Here is a 24,222-nt window from a genome sequence, read left to right on the forward strand (position 1 = left end):
GGGGCGAAGGGCCTGGCGCCGAATGGGGGCGGGGCCGAGGAGCGGCGGGCCAGTGGCCAGTCGGAACGGGGAGGGAGGGGGCGGGCGTTGTGGTGGAACAAAGAGGCGGTCCCGCGTCAGTTGGGTCCGGCCCCTGGCCCTCGAAGATGGCGCTGCGAGGAAGCGGCGCGCGGGCGAGAGGGGGGCGTGGGGGGGGTGGCAGGGAGTGCGCTGGGTCTTGTTTCCCCTGAAGAAATGAAAGCAGCATTTTGGGAATAAACAAGCCCTCAGTCGTACTGTAAAAGCATTCTGTGAGCCGGGCTCTCCTTAAACGGCCGTTTCTAGGTTTTGGCCTACTGGGACTTCCTGAAGCCTGTTGTACTTCGTAGGCCTACATGAGACTGATTTGCGACCGTTCCTTATAGCGAAGTGAGGAGGGTAACGCGACAGTGTCCCTCGTCCTTCTCAGGGGGCCGATAACGTCTCTGGGCTAATTCTTACCCGAAGGAGGGAGAGCTTTTGTTCCGGGGGCGCTTGGCCAGGAACTCTCCCGTGTGCAGCGCGGAACCTTGAGTGTGAGGCTCTTGTTTCCTTGGAGAGCGGAGCCAGCTGCACTCGGTCTCGGGGGTCATACGGACGGCTTTCGGCGGCGGACTCGCGGAGCGTGGAGGCATCGCAGAAGGCAGGTGAGGGTCTTACTGTGAGAGTGAAGCGGGGATGTGAGAGGTGACCGTGGCCGTTTTTGCCTGCATGCAAGAACGGCGGGATTTCCTTGCTAAAAATGTTCTGTCAAAATTTTAAGATTATAAACTAATTTTCCATATGATTAGGATTTAGTAGTGATACCTTTTGAGTTTTCAAAGTACTTCATGCTCGCTATTTCAGCATCCGCTACAACAACCACGGAAAATAGGCTAATATTCCCATATTGCACATGGAAGATAAGGCCACCTAAAGAGCTTGTTCCTGAACCAAGAGTTTTTGTTGAATGGGCATGACTTCCATTGTCATCTCTGCTTTTTAGCCAGCCCTGGAGTACATTTCAAAAAAGCTTTCCATGGTGCTAAGAGTATGCGTGTGCAGATGGGTGTGCACTCCCTATTTGCATTTAAAGAGAAAAACAGTCTTCTTCTAATTGGATACCATATACTTATTACACTGAATTTAAAAAATAATAATAATATTGAACTAGGGCAATGCGATACCTGTTTCTTATTTATGAGGCAGGGATTATCCTCAGACTCTGTGCCAATAATTCTACTTAAGGTAATAAAGTTAAGCACATACCCAAATCTTACTAGCTTTGGAAAATAAATTAAGCCAACATGTATGCTCAAAAAATATTTCATTTCCTTTTGTTACAGATGGAAGCAACCAACATTAATCAGGGATTGAAAGCACTATTTTTATTTAAATAAAAGTTTGTTGGAAAGCAAAAGATTCTAGTTTTCTGCGAATATTATTATGGCTTCATCCCTCAAGATTTTGGATTCTGCCTGTCTTCTAAAGAAATGTCACTGGCAAAATGGCTTGTGTCCCTTGTTTAGACCTCTTGTTGATAGTTGCAATCTAAAATGGTACAGTAGCTACAGGAGACCAGGGACACCTCCTGACAGAACCCTACCTTGGAAGAAAATAGACTTCAGCTTTCAGAAGGGAGTGGAAGGAATCAAGACACATTTTGGACGATTAGTGAAAGAAGTAACTGATCATGTGAAAGGGCCTGAGGGACGTCCACTAAAGCAATACATGCTGGAACAGACAAGAGTGGTTTGGGAGTTTCGTAGTCAAGAAGACTTGGATAAATGGGTAATCTCATCTGATGTTGAAATTGGAGGGAAAAGTGAAATCTATATTCAGCTGGGCAAGAATAACCAGTCTGCTCTGTTGTATGGGAACATTAATACTACAGTACCTCGTGATGGTGAGACCAGGTACAGTGGTTACTGCTCCATGAGATCTAAACCTCGACTGGTGAGTACATAGTATAGTAATAGTCATTTTGCTTCAAACTAGGAGCACTATTTAAGCAGGAGTGGAATTAGTTTTTAGTGATGAAAGCTCTTTATATAGAGAGAGAGAGTGTGTGTGTGTGTTACAAAAGTACAGTGGTACCTCGGGATGAGAACAGGATCCGTTCCGGAGCCTTGTTCGTGTCCTGAAGCAAACACAACTCGTGTCTGCACGTGCGCAGGTTGCGTTTCTCTGTGTGTGACGTCATTTTGACCGTCTGTGCATGAGCGTGCGGTGAAACCCGGAAGTAATGCGCTTCGTTACTTCCAGATTGCCGCGGAGCGTAACCTGAAAATACTTAACTTGAAGCACATTTATCCCGAGGTATGACTGTACATACATTGTCTCTATTTTCAGATCATTAAGTCCTTTCTACAGATCAGTTATATTTGATATAAAATATTACTGTTGTATACAGTGCAGTTGTACCTTGAATCCCAAACACTTTGTGAGTCCACCGTTTTGGCTCCTGAATGCCACAAACCTGGACGTGAGTGTTCCGGTTTGTGAATGTTCTTTGGAACCCGAACATCCGACACGGCTTCCGCAGCTTCCGATTGGTTGCAGCCAATCGGAAGCCGTGCCTTGGTTTCTGAACGTTTTGGAAGTCGGAACGGACAACTGTATAAGGCAGGCAAGTCCAAAGTCCGTTTCAAGGGTTTAATCTGGCCTCTGTAGCAGTTTATTTCCTGGGGTAAAAATCCTTAAAAAAAAACAACTTCAACCCTAAAAAAAGCTCAACAACTTAAATCCTAAAAAAAAGTCAACAACTTTGGTTGGCCCTCACGGCCCTTCACTTCATCAAATCTGGCCCTCTTTGAAAAAAGTCTGGACACCACTGGTATAAGGGGAGGAGAGTATAAATCTGAGATACATTTGTTGCTGGTCTGTGTGCAACAGTATTTGCTTAATGTACAGATATATTAAAATTGTACTGACCTTGATTTATAGAGCATGCTCAGCATTGTGTAATCGACCAAACACACTTCCTGCTGCCACAACTGTGAGAAGGTGAATACAGTGGTGCCCCGCAAGACGAATGCCTCGCAAGACGGAAAACCTGCAAGACGAAAGGGTTTTCCGTCTTCAGAGGCGCTTCGCAAGACGAATTTCCCTATGGGCTTGCTTCGCAAGACGAAAATTGACAAAAAAATTTGAGGGGTTTTTTCGCTCCAAAACCCCTTTTTCTGAAGCGCTAAACTGCTAAAAGCCTTTTAGCAGCAAAACCGCTAATCCCTTAAGCCTTAAAAAGCCGTTAATAGCCCTTAAACTGTCAATAGCGCTAATCCGCTAATGGGCTTGCTTTGCAAGACGAAAAAACCGCAAGACGAAAAGACTCGCGAAACGGATTCTTTTCGTCTTGCGAGGCACCACTGTACAGTATACAAACATGCCATTTTAAAGATATGTCTTTTGAGTTCTATGTGTTAGGACATGCGACTCAGTTTTTGACCAAGTTCTACTCCAGCTTATTTTTTATCACTTTTTGAAAAAGAATATGTTTGAGGGATGTTATTCAGTCACGCAAATTACATAGATGAGTAAAGCATAAGGCATAAAGCATGATTTCCTCAAAGCCTTTACCTACTAATTTGTAATTATGTGCTTCTTAAATAAAACTAAATGTAAATACTTTAAAACATGGTCTTAAATGTGAGTTTGTAATGTAATCTTCCAAAATCTGGTAAAATTGTATATATTTATTTAACTTCCTGGAAGAACTAAAGTTCATTAACAGTACAATAAAAGTGTGTAAATGTGTTCAGAGTGCACTGAAGCAGTTTAGTTGGGATGGGGAAGTCAAGTTTGACTCAGTGGAAGGCTTAGAACAGAGCTTTTCAAATTGTGCGTTGTGACACGTTAGTGTGTTGGCTGCAGTGTACAGATGTGTCGTGCAAAAATTCTCCCCACGCTGCGCTTGGGGCTGGGAATGGGTTAGTTTGTTAGTAAAACTGAATTACTATGTCACGAAATGATGCATGTCTGAAAAATGTGTCACCAACATGAGAAGTTTGGAAAACTATGGCTTAGAGCAATATCTTGTATTTTGGTAGGTGGCTTTTGATCGAAAGAAGCCTTATGATTGGTCAAATTTCAATACCCTGGTCCTGCGTGTTCGTGGTGATGGTAGACCCTGGATGGTAAACATCTATACAGACCCATACTTCTCTCATCAGAAGGATGACATCTATAATTACTTCATGTTCACACGTGGGGGCCCGTATTGGGAGGAAATCAAGGTAATACAATGAGTATTTCCATAAGTGTATAAAAAATGTATTATTTGTCAAGTGGAAAATAAGCAACTGAAGGACCTCTGGCTTACCAGTAATAGTTGTCCAAAATTCAACAGACACGGGCTGTTATTATTAAAAACATTTTATCCCACTATTCAGGCAAAAAAAAAAAAAAGGTTCCCAGAGTGAGTTACAGGTATGCTCACAATCCAAGAGACAACACAAAAGGAAAATGAATAAAAAGTGGGAAAGCAAGCTCAGGCTATAGAGTTCTTGTAGGGATCAGCTGGAATGGAAAGATATAAAGAGGAAAAGCCAAAAGTTCCAGTTTTTTCACCAAAACCTATGGAAACGATCCTGCAGTTCCATCTTTCCCACTTATATAGTCTGATAGAATGGTTGTAAATAATGATAGTTGAGGGAGCTGGTCTCTCAGCGGACCTGATAAAGAGGCCCTACAGTCCCATCTATCCCTCTTCTGTAGTTTAAAGGAAATGTAAGCTGACAAACTATTTAAATCAAATAATATGTAGGGCACAGAAAATGTCCAAATGGGTGTTTTTAGGCTTTACAGACTTAAACATGTAGAAGGAATAATTATAAAAGTGAAAAACAGAATGATTTTATGGGTACCTCCACACCGGTTTCAGGCTTTAAAGTTTTAAGCGTTTGAGAGAAACCCATAGAAGGCTGCTGAAGGTAAATGGAGGCAGTTTCTAGATAAATAAACTCATAGTTGTGAGGGCGGCTAGTCAAGGTGCTGGGATTTGGTAGTCGGCTGGATGAGGGCCAGTAAATGAGGCGGAAACCTGACAAGATGAGGTTCTGTAAGTAGCTGGTTTGTGTCTAGGAATTAGGTGTATAATTTATACATGAGGTTGCACCCACCCTGAAAGAACTGGTTTTCTGTAGTTTCCATTAATTTTTGCAGCAGGTCTATATCTATTTAGCTAGGTATTTTAATGTTGGCATTTTAGTCTTTTCTTAGTGTTTTTGGTTACTTCTTATTGTTTTATGATGTTTTCTGGTTTTGTGGTATGCTTAAATTTGTTTATACCTATTTGTATCGTGCCCTAGTACCTGTATGGATTAAGGGCAGTCTACACATGCGGGTGGCGCTGTGGTCTAAACCACAGCCTAGGGCTTGCCAATCAGAAGGTCGGCGGTTCGAATCCCCGCGACAGGGTGGGCTCTCATTGCTCTGTCCCAGCTCCTGCCACCCTAGCAGTTTGAAAGCACACCAAAAGTGCAAGTAGATAAATAGGGGGAAGGTAAACGGTGTTTCCATGCGCTGCTCTGGTTCTCCAGAAGCGGCTTAGTCATGACCTGGAAAACTGTCTGCGGACAAATGCTGGCTCCCTCAGCCTATAGAGCGAGATGAATGCACAACCTCAGAGTCGTCCGCGACTGGACCTAATGATCAGGGGTACCGTTACCTTACAAATTTTTAAAATAATAATAGCTAATTAAGCATATAGATAGCCTGTACACAATTGTATCTTCTTTGCAGACTTCAGCAAACTATTGACAAAGCTATTTTGGGAGATACGTATTTGGCACAGGAGTGACTGTGGTCACATGGCGTTGCATTTTCAGAATTATTGCTTTGAGTTATTTCTCTCCTGATTTGCAGGCTAAGCATTGTGAAACTATAACAGCGCTTGCATAGTTAATAGTAATATGGTTTTAAAAAATGAAGCTTTATTGAAAAGTATTCTGCTGCTACTGAACACCAATCATGAATGCAGCATTATTCTGTTGAGTTTATATAGTGTTGAAAATATCAAGTGTTAATATGTGTCTTTGTCATGCAGATTTCCATTTACCTGTGCTAATTCCTCCTAGACAGATAGCTTGATCAATCCTTCATTCTAGCGGCCCCATAACTTATTTTCTTCTTTTAAAGATCTTCCTGTTCTTGTACGTAACTGTGCTTTCAGTTCTAATCAGTTGAGAGAATGCTGCATTATCCACAAGTGACAGGGATAATAAATAGTAATGGGTAGGAAAAAACTTAGCTACATAGCCATCCCAGTTTGAGTACACACACACACACACACACACACACACACACACACCTGCTTTGTATTCAGAGCCAGCACCACTATGAAAATCACAATATGAAATTATGAGCTGCATGAAGGCACTTGCTTACCTAAAATATGCGTGCTTCTGACTAAAGGGAGACGGGGGAGGTTATTGTTGTTGTTTTAACTATTTAATTGTGTTTTTATCTTGTATTTTATTCTGTGAACAGCCCTGAGATCTTGTGAAGAGCAGTATATAAATTTAATAAACAATAATAACAAATTATTTCTTATTGGCAGATTCCGTTTTCTAAGTTCTTTTTTACAAGCCGGGGGAGAATCCAGGATAACCAACATGCACTCTGGTTAGATAAGGTAAATACTCTTGCACTTAAATCTTCTACTTGAAAGTGCAAGATTTTAACTATATGGTCCAATGAAACAAGTCCGCAAATTGTATGCTGATGGTGCTCTTTTGGAATTTCCCTCCATACCCCATCCTCTTTAGACTAATTGTGAACTGCAAAGAACTTTTGAACTGCAGAACACCCCTGCTCTACAGAGACAAATGACAAAATGCTTTCAGTGCTTTCTACAAATTCCATATTTGAAACCTGCGCTTAGCTCTTGGCTAACTTGTAGAGCTGCCCTGTTGCTCTCCAAGTGCAGGGAGCTTATGCGCTCACCAGTGCCAAGTCCTTCAAGTACCTTCCCAGTGAAGGCCTACAGCAGAACCAGAGAGATTGAAAAGTCCCAGGAGGGCTGTACCTGAACTAGAGTATGTGATGAGAGGAACTCTTCTCATATGGGTCCTTCTTTCCTGTTGGAAGCTCTGCTGTAGAATCAGAAGAGAAGGCAAAGCTGGAGGACCAAACATAGCGTTTGGCTTGGAGTTTGTTGTAGTTTTAGTGACTGTTGATATGTGCAATGAAGCAATACCAGTCTGTATTGAAATTGTCCTGTTTCTAACCTATGTTAGCTTCTCAGCCAAGGCTATTTGCCATACATTTGTATACCTTCTAGTTACCAATAAACCAAGACCAGTTTTCTAATGTGTTTATAAGCTGACAATCAGCGACCATTAAAAAATATGAATGGAGCTTTGTAGAGAAGCGTTCAGGCCTCCACATGTCTGTGTTAATTCGAGGAATAATTTGGAAAATGCCGTTACAAATTATGCATTGTTGTTTTTAAACAGATCAGTACCTTAGGATTCACCATAGCCGACCAAGTAAATGGTCCATTTCAGCTGGAGATTGACTTCATTGGATTGTTCTGTGATGCAGCCCATACAGAGGAAACTGCCTATGAGCTGTATGAAAGAAATCCCAAGAATCCCAAGAAGTAGAACTTACTGAACATTTGGAGGACTGCTATTCATCTGAAACTGTAAACTTCCACCATCCCCCCCCCCTTACACAAAATTTGCAAACAGCAGGGGGAGGGGAAAAACCTTGGCCTGCTAAAATAGCAAGGAAAGACAGTAGTAGCTGAAAGTTAGTGGCTTTCAAGGTTAGGTGACTGGATGCATTCTAATGGTTTACTAAGTTGGAATAAAGTCAACAGGCTAAAGGTCTAAAATTACATTGAAATATCCATTTCACTTGAAGAATAAGAGGCAAGTATTTTGTGGGAAACAAATAGCTAACTAATGAGTGATGTAGAAGGCTTTGGGGGCTTGTGTGTTGGGCTACCTAATAAATTTCTACCTTAAACTCATTTCTGGCTACTGCATTCTTTGTGACTGTTTTTTGTAGCTACCAGCCATCATGGGTATGATGAGCTAATTTGCAGACATGCCAAAGCTTGTTAGAAATGGGTCCCAATGAGTGAGATCAAAAATGCAACCCATGCTGTGTGACCAAAGCCACTAGCGTGCAGAGATTAGTTGCAATTCCATTTGGAGGGAGTACTAGATTCCTTTCTGACCTTTGTCTGTCCCATTTAGAAGCCCTTCATTGGAAGAGGCTTGCAGAACAAGCTACACATGCAATAGCAGAAAGCGATCCTCTTCCATTCCGTTTAGGTGGGAAGAATATTTGTGTTATCAGAACTCTTCATAATGGAGTAGGAAACAGGGAAGTGTGCACCTGCTATCAATCAAATGGAAGGACAATACCACTAGGGGCCATTCCTTCAACCCTTGTCTCTACTATGTCCTGCCTGTGACTAAAGTCTTTTTGGTCAAATCCTGATGAGTTCTAGATGCCTTGGCCTCTGAGTAAGGCTTTCTTGGTGGTGGTACCCCATAGAAGAAACACACTTCCCTGCAGGTTGGTACCAACATCAATTAATTTTGGAGCAAGGTGAAAATGTTTTTCTGCAACTTTTGAAGATCAGCTTTGACTGAAGACATTTAGGACAGGTGGAAGAACATGTTTTAGTAGTTTTTTTTTATGCAATGCATGTTGTGATCCTTCCTGGGTGCTGTTTTGCAGTGAATGGGATATAAATTTAGAAAATAAGTATGTATTGTTTCTGTTCATCCTCCAGTGTCCTTGATTAAAACTATAGTATACGCTTGAAGGGGGTGGGGACAGACTTGGTGACGAAATGTATTCCCACCCCTAACTGATCACCAGCCAGGAGGTAGCTTATGTGGTCTTGATCAGGCACCAGTACAATACTACTTTTTCATGTAGAAGGTCAGAAAATTCCCAATTCATTATTTAAGAATTCCTGTATTCAATTGAAAATGTGACATTGGACCTCCCATGAGGGATGGAGTGGATCCTCAGATGGGCTGTCCCTCCAATTTGCTCCACAGGCAAAATATGTGAATTAGACAAGGTCATCCAACTCGGAAGAAAAGATAGTTAACCTTGGAGAAAAGGACTGCAGCTCATAGACACATGCCAGATGACAACGTGCAAAACAAGACTGGAGGAAGAACGTCCAGTATAAAACCAGTACAAAATTGAACTGAACTAGAGGGTACTCAATTTGACAGAATACTAAAAAATACATAAATTTGTCCAACCTACAGCAAGTGACCCAAACTAACCTAGGGCGGATAAGGTCCCCCTGCCCCTGCAGGAAATAGACCTTTATAGGAGGTCCAATGTCACATTTTCCTGCAGAGGGGAGGGGATCCTTGGATGGGATGTATCAAAGCTACTCAGATGGGTGGGATCAGCTGTGGACCCTACTCTTACTGGCACCTGCTGCAGTACTCTCCTACCAAAAGAAGCTTCAGCAGTTGAATAGGCATTAATTCTGTAATGACTCACAAATGTAGACACAGAAGACTAGATGGCTGCCCTACAAATATATCCCCCAAAGGTGCTGAGGTGCCAACGGCAGGGAAGCAGAAATATGCCTAGTGAAGTGGGTAGTGACCCCAGCCAGCCAGAACTAGAAACCTCATAGCACTTGGAAATGCATCCTCAGCCACCTGAAAAGTGTAGCATTTGAAACCTTTCCCATGGTCTGCAGCTGGAAAATAAACAGTCAGAGAAGCAGACTCAAAAATTAAAAGCTGCTCATTGACCTGAAAAGGTTTGCAACATTTGCTGTAGAGAATATACAGCTAACCACCACATGAACGATTGTTGTTGCTAACTGAGGTTCAGAGCACCTACAGCAGTAGAGAATAGCTCTGGTGGCAGAGCTGTGTAATAGTGTTCACTGATTTAAAATTAACTTTTATCCAAGTTGCACAACATACTGTCAACAATATTGCTTTAATGAAATTAGTAAAACAAAGTTATATAAAAACACTCAATTAAATGCATCTAAAACTTAATTTTGTTCCTTTTATCTTATACAATACACTTTTTTGGTCCACAGCTGGAATAATTTTTTAGTTTTCAGCTACTCCAGAAGATAGTAAGTGAATCTAGAGAAGACATTCACAAAAGAAGTTAATTATTACAAGTTGCAGATTTGAAGCTGTTAACAACCCCTTTTCAGATAGTTAAAACTGAATTAGCTGACACTAGTGCCCTATATTTTCTCATTAGATGAAGCTAGTTCAGTGCAAGACAACAGATTGACTTAAGAATGTAACTGCATAGGAAATAAGTAAATGTATTTACAGGAAAGAAAATGTTTTGCATTAAAATGCTATTTACAAAGTCATTTTTGAGTTGGCCTTAAGTAACAGTTAATCCTCTCCGGGATCTAAGCACTTCGTCTTTTCTCTGTTTTCTTTCCTGGACATGCCTCTCCCTCCTCTCTTCTCTGTAAGCAAAACATACCATATTAGATTAACTCATGCACCAGTGCTAACAAGTACACAAAGCCAATACAGTGGTACCTTGGGTTACATACGCTTCAGGTTACAGACTCCGCTAACCCACAAATAGTACCTCAGGTTCAGAACTTTGCTTCAGGCGGAGAACAGAAATGGTGCAGTGGCAGTACAGCAACAGGAGGAGGCCCCATTAGCTAAAGTGGTGCTTTAGGTTAAGAACAGTTTCAGGTTAAGAACAGACCTCCAGAACGAATTTCTTAACCCAAGGTACTACTGTAAAGACAAACAGCTCAGTGTTCTTTTGTTGCTGCATCCATTTTTACATCTGGAAGGAGGCATTATATTTTCAGGGGGGGAACCATACTCTAGAATAAAGTTGCATGGTTGAATTCCAGTCATATGTGCAAAGTCGTGCCGGGCTCCCACGACTTGCGGAGAGCTGCGCGAAGCCCGGGCGCGCTCTGCTTTGCGCCTCAGGTTTCGGGATGCAGGCTGCTATCCGCAAACCTAGGGAACACTCCCGCTGGCTCCCCAGGCTTGAGGATAGCTTCCTGAAGCCTGGAGAGCGAGAGGGGTTGGTGTGCACCGAGCCCTCTCTCTCCAGGCTTCAGCGAAAGCCTGCATTCGCCCCACAGGACACACACACATTTCCCCTTCATTTTTGGAGGGGAAAAAGTGCGTCTTATAGGGCAAAAAATACGGTAAGTTGTCTTTGAGAATATTTGGGAAAATAAGTATGACCCCATCCATAAGATAGGCAAATAAGAAATTGCTGTAGTTACTTCTCTGCTTTCCATATCTACTTGCTAGCTCAGCCTAGAAGTCAAGTATTTGTATTTCTGAATGACTGCTCTGAGAATAATACTGGATATACTGGAGAAAGGTTTCAATCCAGATTGGGGTTTAAATTGCATAAACTATATACAAGATATTTAATATTGATAAGTAGCTTCAGCTGCCACTTAAGATTATTTGTAGCATAATGGGAGGCTTGAAAACTGAAGACAGTTTCATCTCTTTAAAGGGCCAGTATTAGTCAGGGGCCTGCAAGGACAGAAGTACCGTATTTTTCGCCCTATAGGACACACTTTTTCCCCTCCAAAAATGAAGGGGAAATGTGTATGCATCCTATGGAGCGAATGCAGGCTTTTGCTGAAGCCTGGAGAGCGAGAGGGGTTGGTGCACACCGACCCCTCTCGCTCTCCAGGCTTCAGGAGAGCCCCACCGCCAGCCCCACAAACTGGGGGGGAGAAGCCTGACTTGGTTAGAAGGCTGGCGGGGGGGGGGGGGGAGCCGCCTGCTCCTGGGTCCCGTTCTGGGGGCTGGGGGAAGCTCAGGCTTCCCCCTCCTCCAGCCCCGCAAGCTCCCAGAGCGATGCCAAAGCTGCACGCAGCTTCGGCATGGCTCTGGGTCCCGTTCTGGGGGCTGGGGGAATAATTTCCCCCCCTTTATCCCCCCCCCAAATCTAGGTGCGTCCTATGGGCCGGTGCATCCTATAGGGCGAAAAATACGGTACTTGGCCTTTCTTCATCCCTAAAGCAAGTTTAAATTGAGTGTGTAATATAATTAATAATAATAGTAATTTATTATTTATACCCTGCCCATGTGGCTGAGTTTCCCCAGCCACTTTGGGCGGCTCCCAATCGAGTATTAAAAACAATATAGCATTAAATATTAAAAACTTCCCTAAACAGGCCTGCTGCCTTCAGGTGTCTTTTAAAAATAGGATAGTTGCTTATTTCCTTGACATCTGATGGGAGGGCATTTCACAGGGCGGGCTCCCCACCATGAACAACACACCTTGTGGTTTATTTTAAACCTCCCTTTCCCCTATCCCCAAGCTGTACTGCTGGCCCCAAACCTCATGTTGCAGAATGACAGAGGTATTGGGGGGGGGGGGTGCGGATGTTTCAGCTCTCAACCCAAGAGTACACTTCAGGGGGAACCCTTACTTAATGGGGGACCACTTTTCATTATTTATATCTCCAACCTAAGGGTGCCCGAGGACCTGTCGCTGTCTTTTATGCTTCGCACAATTAAAACTTAAACATATATCACCTATTTTCATGTCCCTCTCTTAAATCAAGTTCTTCCCTTTGCTTTCAATGTTTTCTATCAAGTGGCTTCAGATGAGCTTCCTAAGTTGAAACTCCTATGAAAGGTGGCCAGACCTCCCTCCCTGCGTATTTTGTGAGGGTGAGAAGGAATGCACACTAATGTGTGCAAAGAGCTCATCCATGGGAGAGGGAGATCTCAAGTGGCGCAGTATCCCGTCTCATGGGGAGAATTTCTACACATACCGTATGTTAGGCACATACTTGTATTAGGCAATATTTTAAATAAAGTGATACATAACATCCACCCACAATATAAAAATACTTTGCCAAGTATGTTAGTATATGCACAAAACCCTTTTCGCTTGCCATGTGTATGGCCCGCAGGTGTGACACTGCTTGCTTGATCCCTTCTATACACAGCAGTCTTATTGCAGAACTATCAAATCCTTACTTTGTCTATAGGAGACCTCATTGGATGGCATGGGGCCACCAACATTGCTACTAGAGGGTAGGTAAGGTGGCCCATACTAGGATTGGTCCACTGTTTGAGCTCTTTTATGATTTCCAAAGCATACACATGTGAGTGGAGTGAAGTGAAGTGAAGTGAGGTAAAGTTATGAGAAGAAGAAGAAGAAGAAGAAGAAGAAGAGGAGTTTGGATTTGATATCCCGCTTTATCACTACCCGAAGGAGTCTCAAAGCGGCTAACATTCTCCTTTCCCTTCCTCCCCCACAACAAACACTCTGTGAGGTGAGTGGGGCTGAGGGACTTCAAAGAAGTGTGACTGGCCCAAGGTCACCCAGCAGCTGCATGTGGAGGAGCGGAGATGCGAACCCGGTTCCCCAGATTACGAGTCCACCGCTCTTAACCACTACACCACACTGAGAGTGGTCACAACATCTGAAAACAGCTTATGGTAGACTGTATGGCAGCCTTAAATCATATACTTGCCTAGTCTGAAGAAGTGGCTGTTTATAATTTCTCTTGTGTGAACATGGAGTCTGGAGATTCTCCTTTGATTTGCCCCAAGGTTTCAGTTTTCCTATATTATCATAGAAGGAAAATATGCCAAGATTTAGCTTTTGTATATAGCACAAATTGTTTGAGTGAACTTGAAGATAATTAAGTATATGCCAATTTCAGTCTGCACATTAGCACTTACTACTTGCAGTGTATTATTACTCTGCTGTAGAGTATCCCTTATCCTATGTGACTAGAATGTGGCCTTCCTGTATTCCTTATCCTATGTGACTAAGAATGTGGCCTCCCTGTGTTCCTGTGCTGTGTTCCTGTTGCATCTCTCAGAGGCCTGCGTAGGTGGAATTCTCTCGCACAGTGCCTTCTGTACGACCCTGACAGGTCTAGTCACATAGGATAAGGGATACTCTACATTCTGGAAAGACAAAATTCATCTAGAAATCAGTGCTGACCTACTTAAGCTTGAACACATGAAATTTTATGATCAAGGAATGATTAGATCAGGTAACTTTTTTCAAGCCTATCAGTAGTGGGTTTTACTCACACAACTACTGTATGTCTTCTGTGAGAAACTAACGAACAGTACTAATACAGTAAGGCATAATTGTTATAGGAATTCAAGAAAAGCTGCAAGATGGGTTATTTTACTTGCTATCCTTTGCAGTTAACAGAACTAGACAGAAATGCACTTTCCCAACCTCTGTATGTAACAGGCAAAAATCCCTAGGATTGGTAGTACAGTGGTGCCTCGCAAGACAAAAAGAATCCGTTCCGCGAGTCTCTTCGTCTTGCGGTTTTTTTCGTCTTGCGAAGCAAGCCCATTAGCGGATTAGCGCTATTAGCGGCTATTAAAGGCTTAAGGGATTAGCGGATTAGCTGCTAAAAGGCTATTAGCGGACCTAGATCAGCTGATAAGCGGCTTAGCGAACAGCTGTTAAGCGGCTTAGGGGCTTGGGAAAAAGGGGGGGGAGGGGGAAAAAACCCCCAGGAATCGCAAGACATTTTCATCTTGCGAAGCAAGCTCATAGCAAATTCGTTTTGCGAAGCACCTCCAAAACGGAAAACCCTTTCGTCTAGCGGGTTTTCCGTCTTGCGAGGCATTCGTCTTGCGGGGCACCACTGTACTTTCTATTTTGTCTAAAGGTCTGCGTCATGGCCTTCACAGACCAAAAATGAACTCATTTCAATATGATTTAGAAAAGACAAATTCAATAAGATTTCTAAATGATTTACATAAAATTTATTGATCCAAGTGGTATGATCTCAGTTGGTAGAACACAAGACTCTTAATCCTAGGGACGTAGGTTCAGGAACCTGTGGTGTATTTCAGCTCTACAAATTTATGATTCTATGTACACTGAAAGTTGGGGTCATTTTAGGAAAACACACATTTTGCAACTATATTGGCATGCCAATTTTCAATACCTTTGTGTGGCTGATAGCCAAGAGGTCTTGACAGACTTGCTTGTAGATCAAATACTGGTTTCTTTGCGCTGGTGGCTTCAAACTTGAAAGGCGTAACGGCTATTAAAAGAAGACCGCATATGAACACCAGTGACGGGCAGGTAAAACTTAGCAAATGATACCAGCTAAACTGTTTGCTGCTTGAAAGTGTTATGTATAGAAGCTTGACTGAGCTGTAAATTTAATGAAAAACCAATTACCCTTACACTTCCATTTGGATTCTAGTAGTAATTAGACTAAATACTGAACTCCCCAGAGCAAAAGCAATGTTGCTCTTTTTTAAACTAAAGAGTCGGCTTGAGTTTTTCAGTCATCTAATGTACTGAACAAATAAGTTACAAATATAGTTACACTATAAAACTGCCTTTATTCCAAAGGAGCATGAACGTCTTTCAATTAGACAAGTGCTTATTAAAGGAAAGAAAATTTCTATTAAGAATATGGGTGGCAGGGGGTGAAGTGGAAGAGTGACGAGACAGGACACCACATGGGGCTTCAAGAGACAAATCAAGGAAGGAATGAGGAAAGACCTCAGTCTCCAGAAACAGTTTACTTATAACACACTGGACTGCATATTGGAGGGCAATGCTGTTCCAGCTTTTCATGCTGAATTAATTTTTCCCTTCTTGTTGCCCACTCCATCAGTGTATAGTTATTTCAGTGCCTTAGACACTGAGGAGAGAACCCAATCCTGACTATGCAACAAGAGCCCACAGATTCTGCACCAGATGCCTACACTGCAGGAATTACCTTGTCTGTGTAGAATCAAGTATAGACAATTGCCATTGTGTTTATTTGCAAATTAAGTTCATCAGTTACCAGAGTTTGTTGGGATTTCTGCTGATTGATGCTTTGTTGCACTTCCTTTGGAATTTGTCATAGTCATTGACTTATTGCTCTCCTGGCTGGCTGGGGTACCAACGCTCGTGAAAGGAGTTTTTCTAGATGGTGTCTTGGTAAGGGAGCGCTTGTGCTCGTTATCCTTTGTAGATGTAGAGAATCTGAGCAAAACAGTTATTTTCAGTATTTAATGGCCGAGTTTCAGCTATTCCTTAAATCAATTTTCTTCCAAATAAACACTGAAAACATGCAACAGAGCCCGAACTACTAACCCCCCACAATCTTTTAAAGTAGTGTTTATTTTTATGTTGTTTATTAGATGTGTATATCAACCCTTCATCCATTGTTGTAATTAAATATACACATGCTTCAACTGTGTAGCATTCTATAAATGTCACAATCTCATAATACTAACATTATTTTATTAGCTGTTGCTACTTATAGTGTCTTTACCTGACATTCATCTTGGTGGTAGAGAGGCAGGTTGAGCTGAATATTGATTTTTGAGATAAAATGCTTTTGTTTGCAGTGCCAGAAGAATTGCGTGGTGAGTGTCGCAAGTTTACGGGAGTACACACAGCAGACTGCTTAGTCCTTTGAGGATAAGGGCTTAATAAAAACCCTCTGGAACTGGAACGCTTCTGCAAATATGAGGGATATTAGCATATTTTCAAGTCTGCACTGTGATTTGGAGTAAGTCAGGGATCATTAAAGTTTTAAGGTAAGCTGAAAACCAATAATTTATTCTCACCTTGGAACTACTGTTTTGAGATGTCTTCTGAGCCAGCATCTGCCAACATTTGAAGATAAACTGTATCATTTCTATGGGTGTTATTCTAGTTCCCCAAGATGAACACATTGCCAAATTAAAAGCAAATATGGCTTGCTTTAGCCAAAATAAGAAATCCCACAAAAATTGACATAAGCACAGACTGCCTATTACTGTTTGTCTGAGCCCTAGGCAGGCATTAGGAAAGCTACTATACCAGGAGATGAAAAACCGCTGAAATCAGTATATGATCCTCAAAATATGATTGCTTTAAAGTTTAATTTGTCAATGCACTTTCAGTCCATTAGGATATTTTAGTTAGTTAAACCAAGTGATAAACACAAAACCAAACTCCAAAACCAGGCTGTATCTAGTGCCCTAAGCTAAAGAGCCACATTTTCATTGCCTGCTGAAAAGCAGGCAGAGATCACATGGGTCTCAATTGGAATGTTATCTGAAGCTGTTAGCTTATCACATTGGCTATAATGCCTAGCAAACTTTCACATCTAAATTATATTTGCACTAGCCCACCTCTGTGTTGTTTTTGGGGGCTGATTCCTAACTTTCTAAAGCAGGGGCAGGAGGAAGAAGAGGGAGAAGACACTATTGTAAATGACTTGGTGGGGAAGGGGAAGTATTTTTGTGTGTGAGGTGGGGAAGAGAAGAGGAAGGGGCAGGTGGGATTGGGTGGGAGTAAAGGTGGCATTTGGAGGAATGAGGGGAATAGAAAGAAAGGTAACTGTGAGAGAAACACAATTTCAGGGCTCTAGTGGCAGAGGGGGGAAAAGGCTGGAGAGGAGGAATTGGGGAGTAGATGGATTTAAATGGGGTATTTGCAGTGCTGTGGAGGAAGGAGCACTGAGGGAAATGAAGGGGAATATGTCAGTGTCCCTTTCTTCATGGTGTACTCAAATTTCTCCCTCTTCCATTCTTCAGCTGCCTAATATGAGAAAGATAGAGGATAGATGTGGAGCCCTCAAATATTCCATAGTACCTTCATGCAATGTTGTTCATTGAAGCATGGTCTGTGTGCAAGCAGGAGTTGAGAAAAGGAAAGGGGAGGGGGATGGTAAAGGGTGATGGTAAAACTGGTGCAAAAGGGGCTGCAAAAAAGTAGGGGTACAAAAGGGGCTGCTGAATAGGAGGGGATGGTGGCTTCATAATTTGGCAGATGACAAGAGTAATTAGTAGTTGCAATGTTTGGGAAGAGAATTTAGATGGGTCTGTATGCAGGGAGGGTGCATAAAAAAGTAGGGAAGAGGCTGCATGAACTTGGGGTGAATGCGAAAACCAGTGCAAAGCAGGGTTGCAGATTAGAAGTGACTTCTATCCTGAATGGGGTTGGAGATATGAAAAGCGAGCTTTTTCACTGCATGGGGTGGGAAGGAGCTCTAGGATGTTGATGCTGGAGTGATTGTGGGATTGGTGAGGGGAGTGAGTAGCGCAGAATACTTTAATAGTCCTGCAGTCATAATGCTGAAATACCTGGTGATTATAAAATACAGTGGTGCCCCGCAAGACGAATGCCTCGCAAGACGGAAAACCCGCTAGACGAAAGGGTTTTCCGTTTTGGAGGTGCTTCGCAGAACGAATTTTCTATTGGCTTGCTTCGCAAGACGAAAATGTCTTGCGAGTTCCTGTGATTTTTTTTCGCTACCCACCCCCTTTTTCTAAGGCACTAAGCTGCTAATAGCCTTTTAGCAGCTAATCCGCTAATCCCTTAAGCCTTTAATAGCCGCTAATAGCGCTAATCCGCTAATGGGGTTGCTTCGCAAGACGAAAAAACCGCTAGACGAAGAGACTCGCGGAACGGATTCTTTTCGTCTTGCGAGGCACCACTGTACAAATGTTTAAAAAGTCAATCTCCACAAGACTTATGGGGACAAGTTGGTTTCAACCCTGGTAAGAATGTCCCCTGAAGATTAAGGAGGCTCTAACAAAACAACAAAAGAAAAATGGAAAAAGTAAAAGAAAGGTATGGAGAATGCAGGGCAGTTAGGACTGGGCCAAGCTACTCTATGGGTCAGAATACATTGTATGAAAGAACTTCACAGTACACAGGGACTGAAAGACCTGTCATTGGTGAGATGGTCTTTGGAAGAAAGGAGGGCTAAATTTATGACATGCACTCTAATTACTATGAGTGAATGCAGGTTTCATTCTAAATACTCTGCATATAGGGTGGGGTGGAGAAAGTTAATCCTTACCTTGACCTCATTAACTGAATTGCTGAAGTTGCGAATCATTTTATTTTTCCTTTCAAGGTATTCATCAATAGATTGCATTTTCTTGAACTGAGCCTCGTGAATTTTCTTAAAGTCTTCAGAATTAAAAAGAACATTGTTACCAATATTTTTCTTTAAAAGCACACTTACCAATTTAATTGCTAGTTTGCAGCCCCCTATAAATCAGCAAGAATCATGCAGGCAAGTGTGCTAGAAGAGAAATGGGAGCACTCAGTTCCCTTATCTGCACCCAGCAGAGAAATGCAGCAGACTGCTCCAGTTGGGAGGCAAAGATTGTTATTCTATTTGCAACTAGTAACTTTACAAGGTTGTGTCCGACATTGCTGTTCCATTTGCACAGTAACTTCCTTTTCTCCTGCCCCATACAGCCCCACCCCACATACCCAGAGCATCTGCTCCAGAGAAGATTCTGTGGATGAACAGAGGAGGAGGAAGGGGAAATATCATTGTGTGAGTGCAACTCCACTTGTGCAGCACTGGATACAAATATGTATAACAAGATTTACTGCTGAATTTCTATAGTGGATTCAATACATGAACAGACATTTGTTTTGAATAGGTGCTTTGTTGCTCCCGAAATAAAGTTGCCATTAAAAAAAAATAAAGTGACAGCTATATTCCTCCTCTAGTTCTTTAGCATTGTGTTACTTATCTGTAATTGTACCCTTATTAAATTTATTCTCCCATTTTTAGTTGTAAAGTCTCTTTCGTTCAGTACTTGCACAAACCATTCCTGCTTCTGTTATCACCCAAGGTCTTGACATCTATTTTTTAGCTTCATGAATGTCAGTAAAAATATCAGATTCATGAGATCTTCCTTACTGTTATTCATGCTGATAAATCAGACTAATATTTTTAAGAAAAGAACAAGTCTACCGCAAATGCTGAAGAGTTTTGATTTCTCATTTATGTTTGCAGCATAGAATATCATTCGTGCCTCTAACTTTTGGTACAGTATACAATATACAGTAGCTTAAGAGAACTGTTATTGGGTATGCAAAAATGTAATATCCAAATGTTTTCAGATGTCAAAACATGAATTTTGCTTTTTCACAGCAATGTTCTAGAAGTATGAGTTTGACAGTTTCCCCACATTTCCCTCTCTAACGTGCCAATAACTACAGGTGATCTGCATGTAATGTCATGGAAGTATGTATTAATCAGTTGGATTTGTACCAGATATTAGTGTCTTCATGGACAGTGACCTGTGAGCATGGGAAAACTTGGAAATATTTGCACATTTATTACAGCGTATCAGAGTAAGAAAGCATGGTTATTTTAAGATGCAAACACACGTAGCAGATGCAACTCAAGAAAATGAGCTGGTACATATGAAATATAAGCAGAATACTAGTACATCAAAAAGAAAAGTTTATTATTATTACTATTGCTGTACTCATTTGTATGAAGCTTTAAATTTACTTCCAAGTCTCCCCATGCTCCTCTACATATCAGCCTTCAAATGCCCTTCAAAAGCTATTTTGTTCTGGTTAAAACCCTTTGCACAAAGAAATCCCACGTACATGGAATTGTGTGAGTTCCATCTGAACTGTTACACAGAAGGCAAAACAGAAATAGCAAGCATCAAGGTGTCACATAAAATACTTTTCAGTAGTCAAGACAGGGAATTCAACTGCAAGCTGAGGATAGTTGCTGGTTACCATATCAGTGGCTCTGAAGATTTGCTGCAAAATTCTTCCATAAAAATCTTTCCCACATATTTTTTAAAATAAGCACATCAGTGTGATTTAACAGCCAAACAAATGACAAAGCGAAGGATAAAAACAGCACCTGCACATTTAAACATTTAGATTCATGTACAAATAGGTTAATATTTTATCCTTCTATTGCAGGTCAGCTGTATTAATGCTACTTACTTGGAGTGGTAGAAGCAAATCCTTTTCTCCCAGGTTTCTTTTCAGAGACAGGATCCACAAGAATCCTACCTGATGGAAACAGATATGGGAGAAAACTTGAAAATTATTGGGCAACAATAGTGCTACAATTTCAAACTGTTCTTAATATTTTCAAATTTCTTAAGTTAAGCAGGACAAATTTAGCTATTCAAGTTTCCATCAGATAATCTTTCATATGAGTGTAATGTTTGCTAAGGCTTTCTACTAATGACTTTGTGCAATGGCGATTTTGTTGAGCATGCTGATGACAAAGAGGAAAGTAAAAGTGGTACATTAAAGCTCCTCTCACATTAGACCCTTCACGAGACTACTAGCCTGAGCAGCACTGCACACTGCTGCTCCTGAATCTTACTGTCTACATACTATTGTTCAGCTCCCAAGAATCCTATATTTTACTGAGTGTGAAAATATAGACAACACCTTGCCCCCTACACTGTACTGAACTAGTACAAAACAAGCATTTTACTTAAAAGTACAAGTTACTTTACCTCCTTTTCTTCTGGTTTTTCTCTCTTTTTGTTGATCTTCAGTATCTGAGTTATCTGTTAAATTTTCTACAGTTCCACTGTTCAACAGACACTTGTATTGGCTGGTCTTCAGCGTTTTTCTGGACTCAGCTTCCTGGGCCTCTTCACATTCTGTCACCTCTGTCAGAATCTGAAGTTCAAAAAAATAAACTTATAAATAAGCATTTTGCTTTTCTGCTACAGTAGAACAGTAAAAGAAAGCCTTAGGGCTTCAATGCATGCTTGTAAATATACAGGCAAAGATAGGGTGATCAGAACATGGATTTCAAAAGCTGGAGAGTACACTGGATAGTTCTTTGCACCCAATAACTAAGAATGTTACAAAGGAACTTTTTCATAACTTAATTTATACAGGCTTCAGGATCAGACATTTCTTGACGCCTTTTTGAAGGACATACTACACACAACTCGTAAATGTTGTTATCTTTTGATCATTGCATAATGCACTATAGCCTTTTCATATAAAACGCTTTTCAAAAGCACAAAATACCAACATAAACTTCCAAAAGCAGCAGGTAAATATTTACAATACAAAGACTCAATGATACATAAAGTCACCTCTTTCTCTGGAAGTTCTGTTTTTCCTTCTGGGTTTCCCTGTGCATCATCATATTTCTGTTTTCTACGCCTTTTAGTTACCATGGACTCGTTTACAAGCCTTTGACTGCTGTCCAGCTCATCTGTATCTGTAGATAAGCCTCTTTTGTTTACCTGTACCAAGTAAATTGATCCACATCATTCTTATTTCCAAATTATTTGTAAACATTGAAGAAGCAACATGGGGAGATTTTCCCACCTAGCTGAAACTTATTTGGTGATTTCAGAAAATGGCTTACAGTTTATAACCCAAGAATAATTCTGATAAAAATCAGGTGAGAATCACTTCTGTGCCAGCATATGCATAATTAACAAGTGAGCAGGGTGTTTTAAAGGCAATGGAAAACACAGAAATTGATAGGCAAAATATATTTTGTGCTTACCGTACTTCCATTGTCCTTTACTGATGCAAGGAAGTGCTGCTTCAACAAATGTAACAACTTGTCTGCCTACAAAACAATTACAGCATAATGTGAGATCAGTGTACGCAAGGTTTCATTTCACCAGGTTTTTTCATATAAAATTAGAGAATACACCATTATAAGTCACTTTAAATTAAATAGACAAGTCATGATAGATTATACTGATAGATTATATTGAGTAATAAGAATGGGCAGTCTTTTCAAGTTGGCAAAACATTAGGTATAGAAATAGGTTACATAGTCTTTCACTGCTATATGGTTCAGCTAATAGAACTTTGGACCCTGTATTTGAGAAAGAGGAACATACTGGGTGCTCCTAGGAAAGGATATTTAATATCACAAAGAAGTCATTCTGACCAGATTTTTCTGTTTTTGTAGTGATAACACTCACTGCTGTTCCACCACTTGCTGTTCACACCAGCTGGAAGAACTTGATGGAAAGTATGTGGGCTATTCTTCTCTGACCCATCATGGACTCAGGGCACTTGAATATCCTTGGGGAGTTGGACAGCAAAAGCCAACCCCAAATTTGTAAACAAAGGGGTGCAACGGGTAAGCCCTGATCCCACAATAAAGCCATCTAGAAGCACTCGCTACAAAGCTGGTGCCAGTTGGTGTTTGTTTGCGGCCAGTTAAATGCACCACAGGAAAGCAATCTAGAAAAGATCGCCCTCTGGCATAATTGTTTTGAGTAGGGTGCCCGTTTCAAATTGACTAGGCAACTTGAGTGGGCACAGTTCATATGGACTAGTGCCTCCGATGTACAGTGGAACCTCAGGTAGCGAATGCGATCCATGCGGGAGGCATGTTTGCAACCTGCAGCGCCGCGACGGTGCACACGCGGGTCGCGATTTAACATTTCTGCTGATAGAATTGTATTGATAGAATACAGATAACTGAACAAACTTTGTTGCATTATATTCTTCATTAAATTATCTTTCCATCGATACAATACATACTTTTATGGTATTGCTCCAAAAAAAAGGTGATGTTATGAGCGATCAAACCTCAGAAATACAGTTTTCCCAAAAGGTTTCCACAATTTTGGCCACTAGTGTGTGCAGGGCCAGAGTTAGGTTTGATGAGGCCCTAAGCAACTGAAGGTAAGGGGGGGCCTTTATATGTCCAGCTGTCCTTTGTCAACAACAAATTGTAGCTGTTTTTTGTGTTGAATATATGCTATATGGTAATTTAGGAACCTAACTGGTCCATACACAACACAAAACACTGTTGCTGTATGTAGGTTTGATTTTATTTGATTTTTTATCTTATATTTTGGAAATGTACATCCCGGTTTTTTTCCTTTAATTTTTTTTAGGGAGGGGCCCAAGAGAGTGGGGCTCTAAGCTATAGCTTGTGTCAAGTTAATTAGCTCGTCCTGGGCGCGCGAGCTCCTCCGAGGCTCACATGGCAAGTTAGACGGCTAAAGAACGGCAGCCATGTTACCCGACCTGTGGTTGAGGGCCGAAAACGACTCTCGTTCCGAAAAACTGCCCTCTCACGTTTCGCCTCGCCCGCACCCAGACGCCCCCCTCCCCAGCCCCAACGCCGCTTCCCTGCGCGCAGCACCCGCACCTTGAGGTTGGCCTTCAGCCCCGCGCTCTTGGCCAGGCGCCTCAGCTCGCCGTACTTGAGCGCCTCCAGCTGCTGCGCGGAAGGAGCCTCCATGCTCGCCTCTATCCAACCGACCGTTCCAACCGCCGCACTTCAAACACGCCCGCTCAGCGCTCGCCGTCTTTCCTCCCCGCCGCGCTGCCTTCGAAATCACCTCTCGCGCCGTCTCATTGGTCGAGCCGCAAGCGAAAGTGGGTGGTGCTCGAAGGAGGCTCCTAGCCAATAGGAACCCCGGATAAATAAATAATTAAAAACAAACAAACAAACTCCACCACCGTTTCGTTTCCTTGTTTCGAAAAGGCGCGAGGGCTTCTCCGGCTCTCCACACGCTCCGAGCTAAA

At 41.8% G+C, this 24,222-nt stretch overlaps 2 protein-coding genes and 1 long non-coding RNA gene across 5 annotated transcripts; 2 read left to right on the forward strand and 1 right to left on the reverse strand.

Annotated features, from left to right (window-relative positions):
- Positions 1–51: 51 nt before the first annotated feature.
- NDUFAF1 (NADH:ubiquinone oxidoreductase complex assembly factor 1) lies at positions 52–7,975 on the forward strand. The gene is made up of 5 exons (XM_083451049.1): positions 52–665; positions 1,344–1,953; positions 4,047–4,232; positions 6,557–6,631; positions 7,455–7,975. The coding sequence occupies exons 2-5, from the start codon at positions 1,444–1,446 to the stop codon at positions 7,602–7,604; spliced, it is 921 nt and encodes a 306-aa protein (XP_083307175.1). The 5' UTR covers positions 52–665; positions 1,344–1,443; the 3' UTR covers positions 7,605–7,975.
- A 1,945-nt stretch (positions 7,976–9,920) lies between these two features.
- On the reverse strand, positions 9,921–24,210 carry NUSAP1 (nucleolar and spindle associated protein 1). Of its 3 annotated transcripts, XM_083450675.1 has the most exons (12): positions 23,843–24,206; positions 22,229–22,294; positions 21,807–21,959; positions 21,210–21,378; positions 20,683–20,751; positions 18,767–18,879; positions 16,542–16,580; positions 16,244–16,431; positions 15,770–15,951; positions 14,912–15,010; positions 13,460–13,550; positions 9,921–10,438 (listed from the first exon to the last, which is right to left on the reverse strand). In XM_083450675.1, the coding sequence occupies exons 1-12, from the start codon at positions 23,933–23,935 to the stop codon at positions 10,351–10,353; spliced, it is 1,350 nt and encodes a 449-aa protein (XP_083306801.1). In that variant the 5' UTR covers positions 23,936–24,206; the 3' UTR covers positions 9,921–10,350. The 3 variants fall into 3 exon arrangements, with proteins under 3 accessions (XP_083306801.1, XP_083306802.1, XP_083306803.1); XM_083450676.1 differs by lacking the exon at positions 16,542–16,580 and having other exon boundaries at positions 23,843–24,210; XM_083450677.1 differs by lacking the exon at positions 16,542–16,580 and having other exon boundaries at positions 22,229–22,290.
- On the forward strand, positions 16,388–19,491 carry LOC310682569. Its single transcript, XR_014514005.1, has 2 exons — positions 16,388–16,511; positions 19,174–19,491. It is a non-coding gene; the product is annotated as an uncharacterized lncRNA (long non-coding RNA).
- Positions 24,211–24,222: the final 12 nt, after the last annotated feature.

This window comes from Podarcis tiliguerta (assembly GCF_965153285.1).
Source record: "Podarcis tiliguerta genome assembly, chromosome: 1".
In the NCBI taxonomy this organism is placed as follows: domain Eukaryota; kingdom Metazoa; phylum Chordata; class Lepidosauria; order Squamata; family Lacertidae; genus Podarcis; species Podarcis tiliguerta.

Excerpts from the sequence above, each read along its gene's own strand:
- NDUFAF1 (XM_083451049.1), top strand. The coding sequence starts at position 1,444 with ATGGCTTCATCCCTCAAGATTTTGGATTCTGCCTGTCTTCTAAAGAAA. Across the intron at positions 1,954-4,046 it reads TGAGATCTAAACCTCGACTG|GTGGCTTTTGATCGAAAGAA; the intron begins GTGAGTACATAG and ends GTATTTTGGTAG. Across the intron at positions 4,233-6,556 it reads CGTATTGGGAGGAAATCAAG|ATTCCGTTTTCTAAGTTCTT; the intron begins GTAATACAATGA and ends TCTTATTGGCAG.
- NUSAP1 (XM_083450675.1), bottom strand. The coding sequence starts at position 23,935 with ATGGAGGCTCCTTCCGCGCAGCAGCTGGAGGCGCTCAAGTACGGCGAG. Across the intron at positions 20,752-21,209 it reads AAAAACCAGAAGAAAAGGAG|GTAGGATTCTTGTGGATCCT; the intron begins GTAAAGTAACTT and ends TGTTTCCATCAG. Across the intron at positions 15,952-16,243 it reads ACCACCAAGATGAATGTCAG|ATTCTCTACATCTACAAAGG; the intron begins GTAAAGACACTA and ends TGTTTTGCTCAG.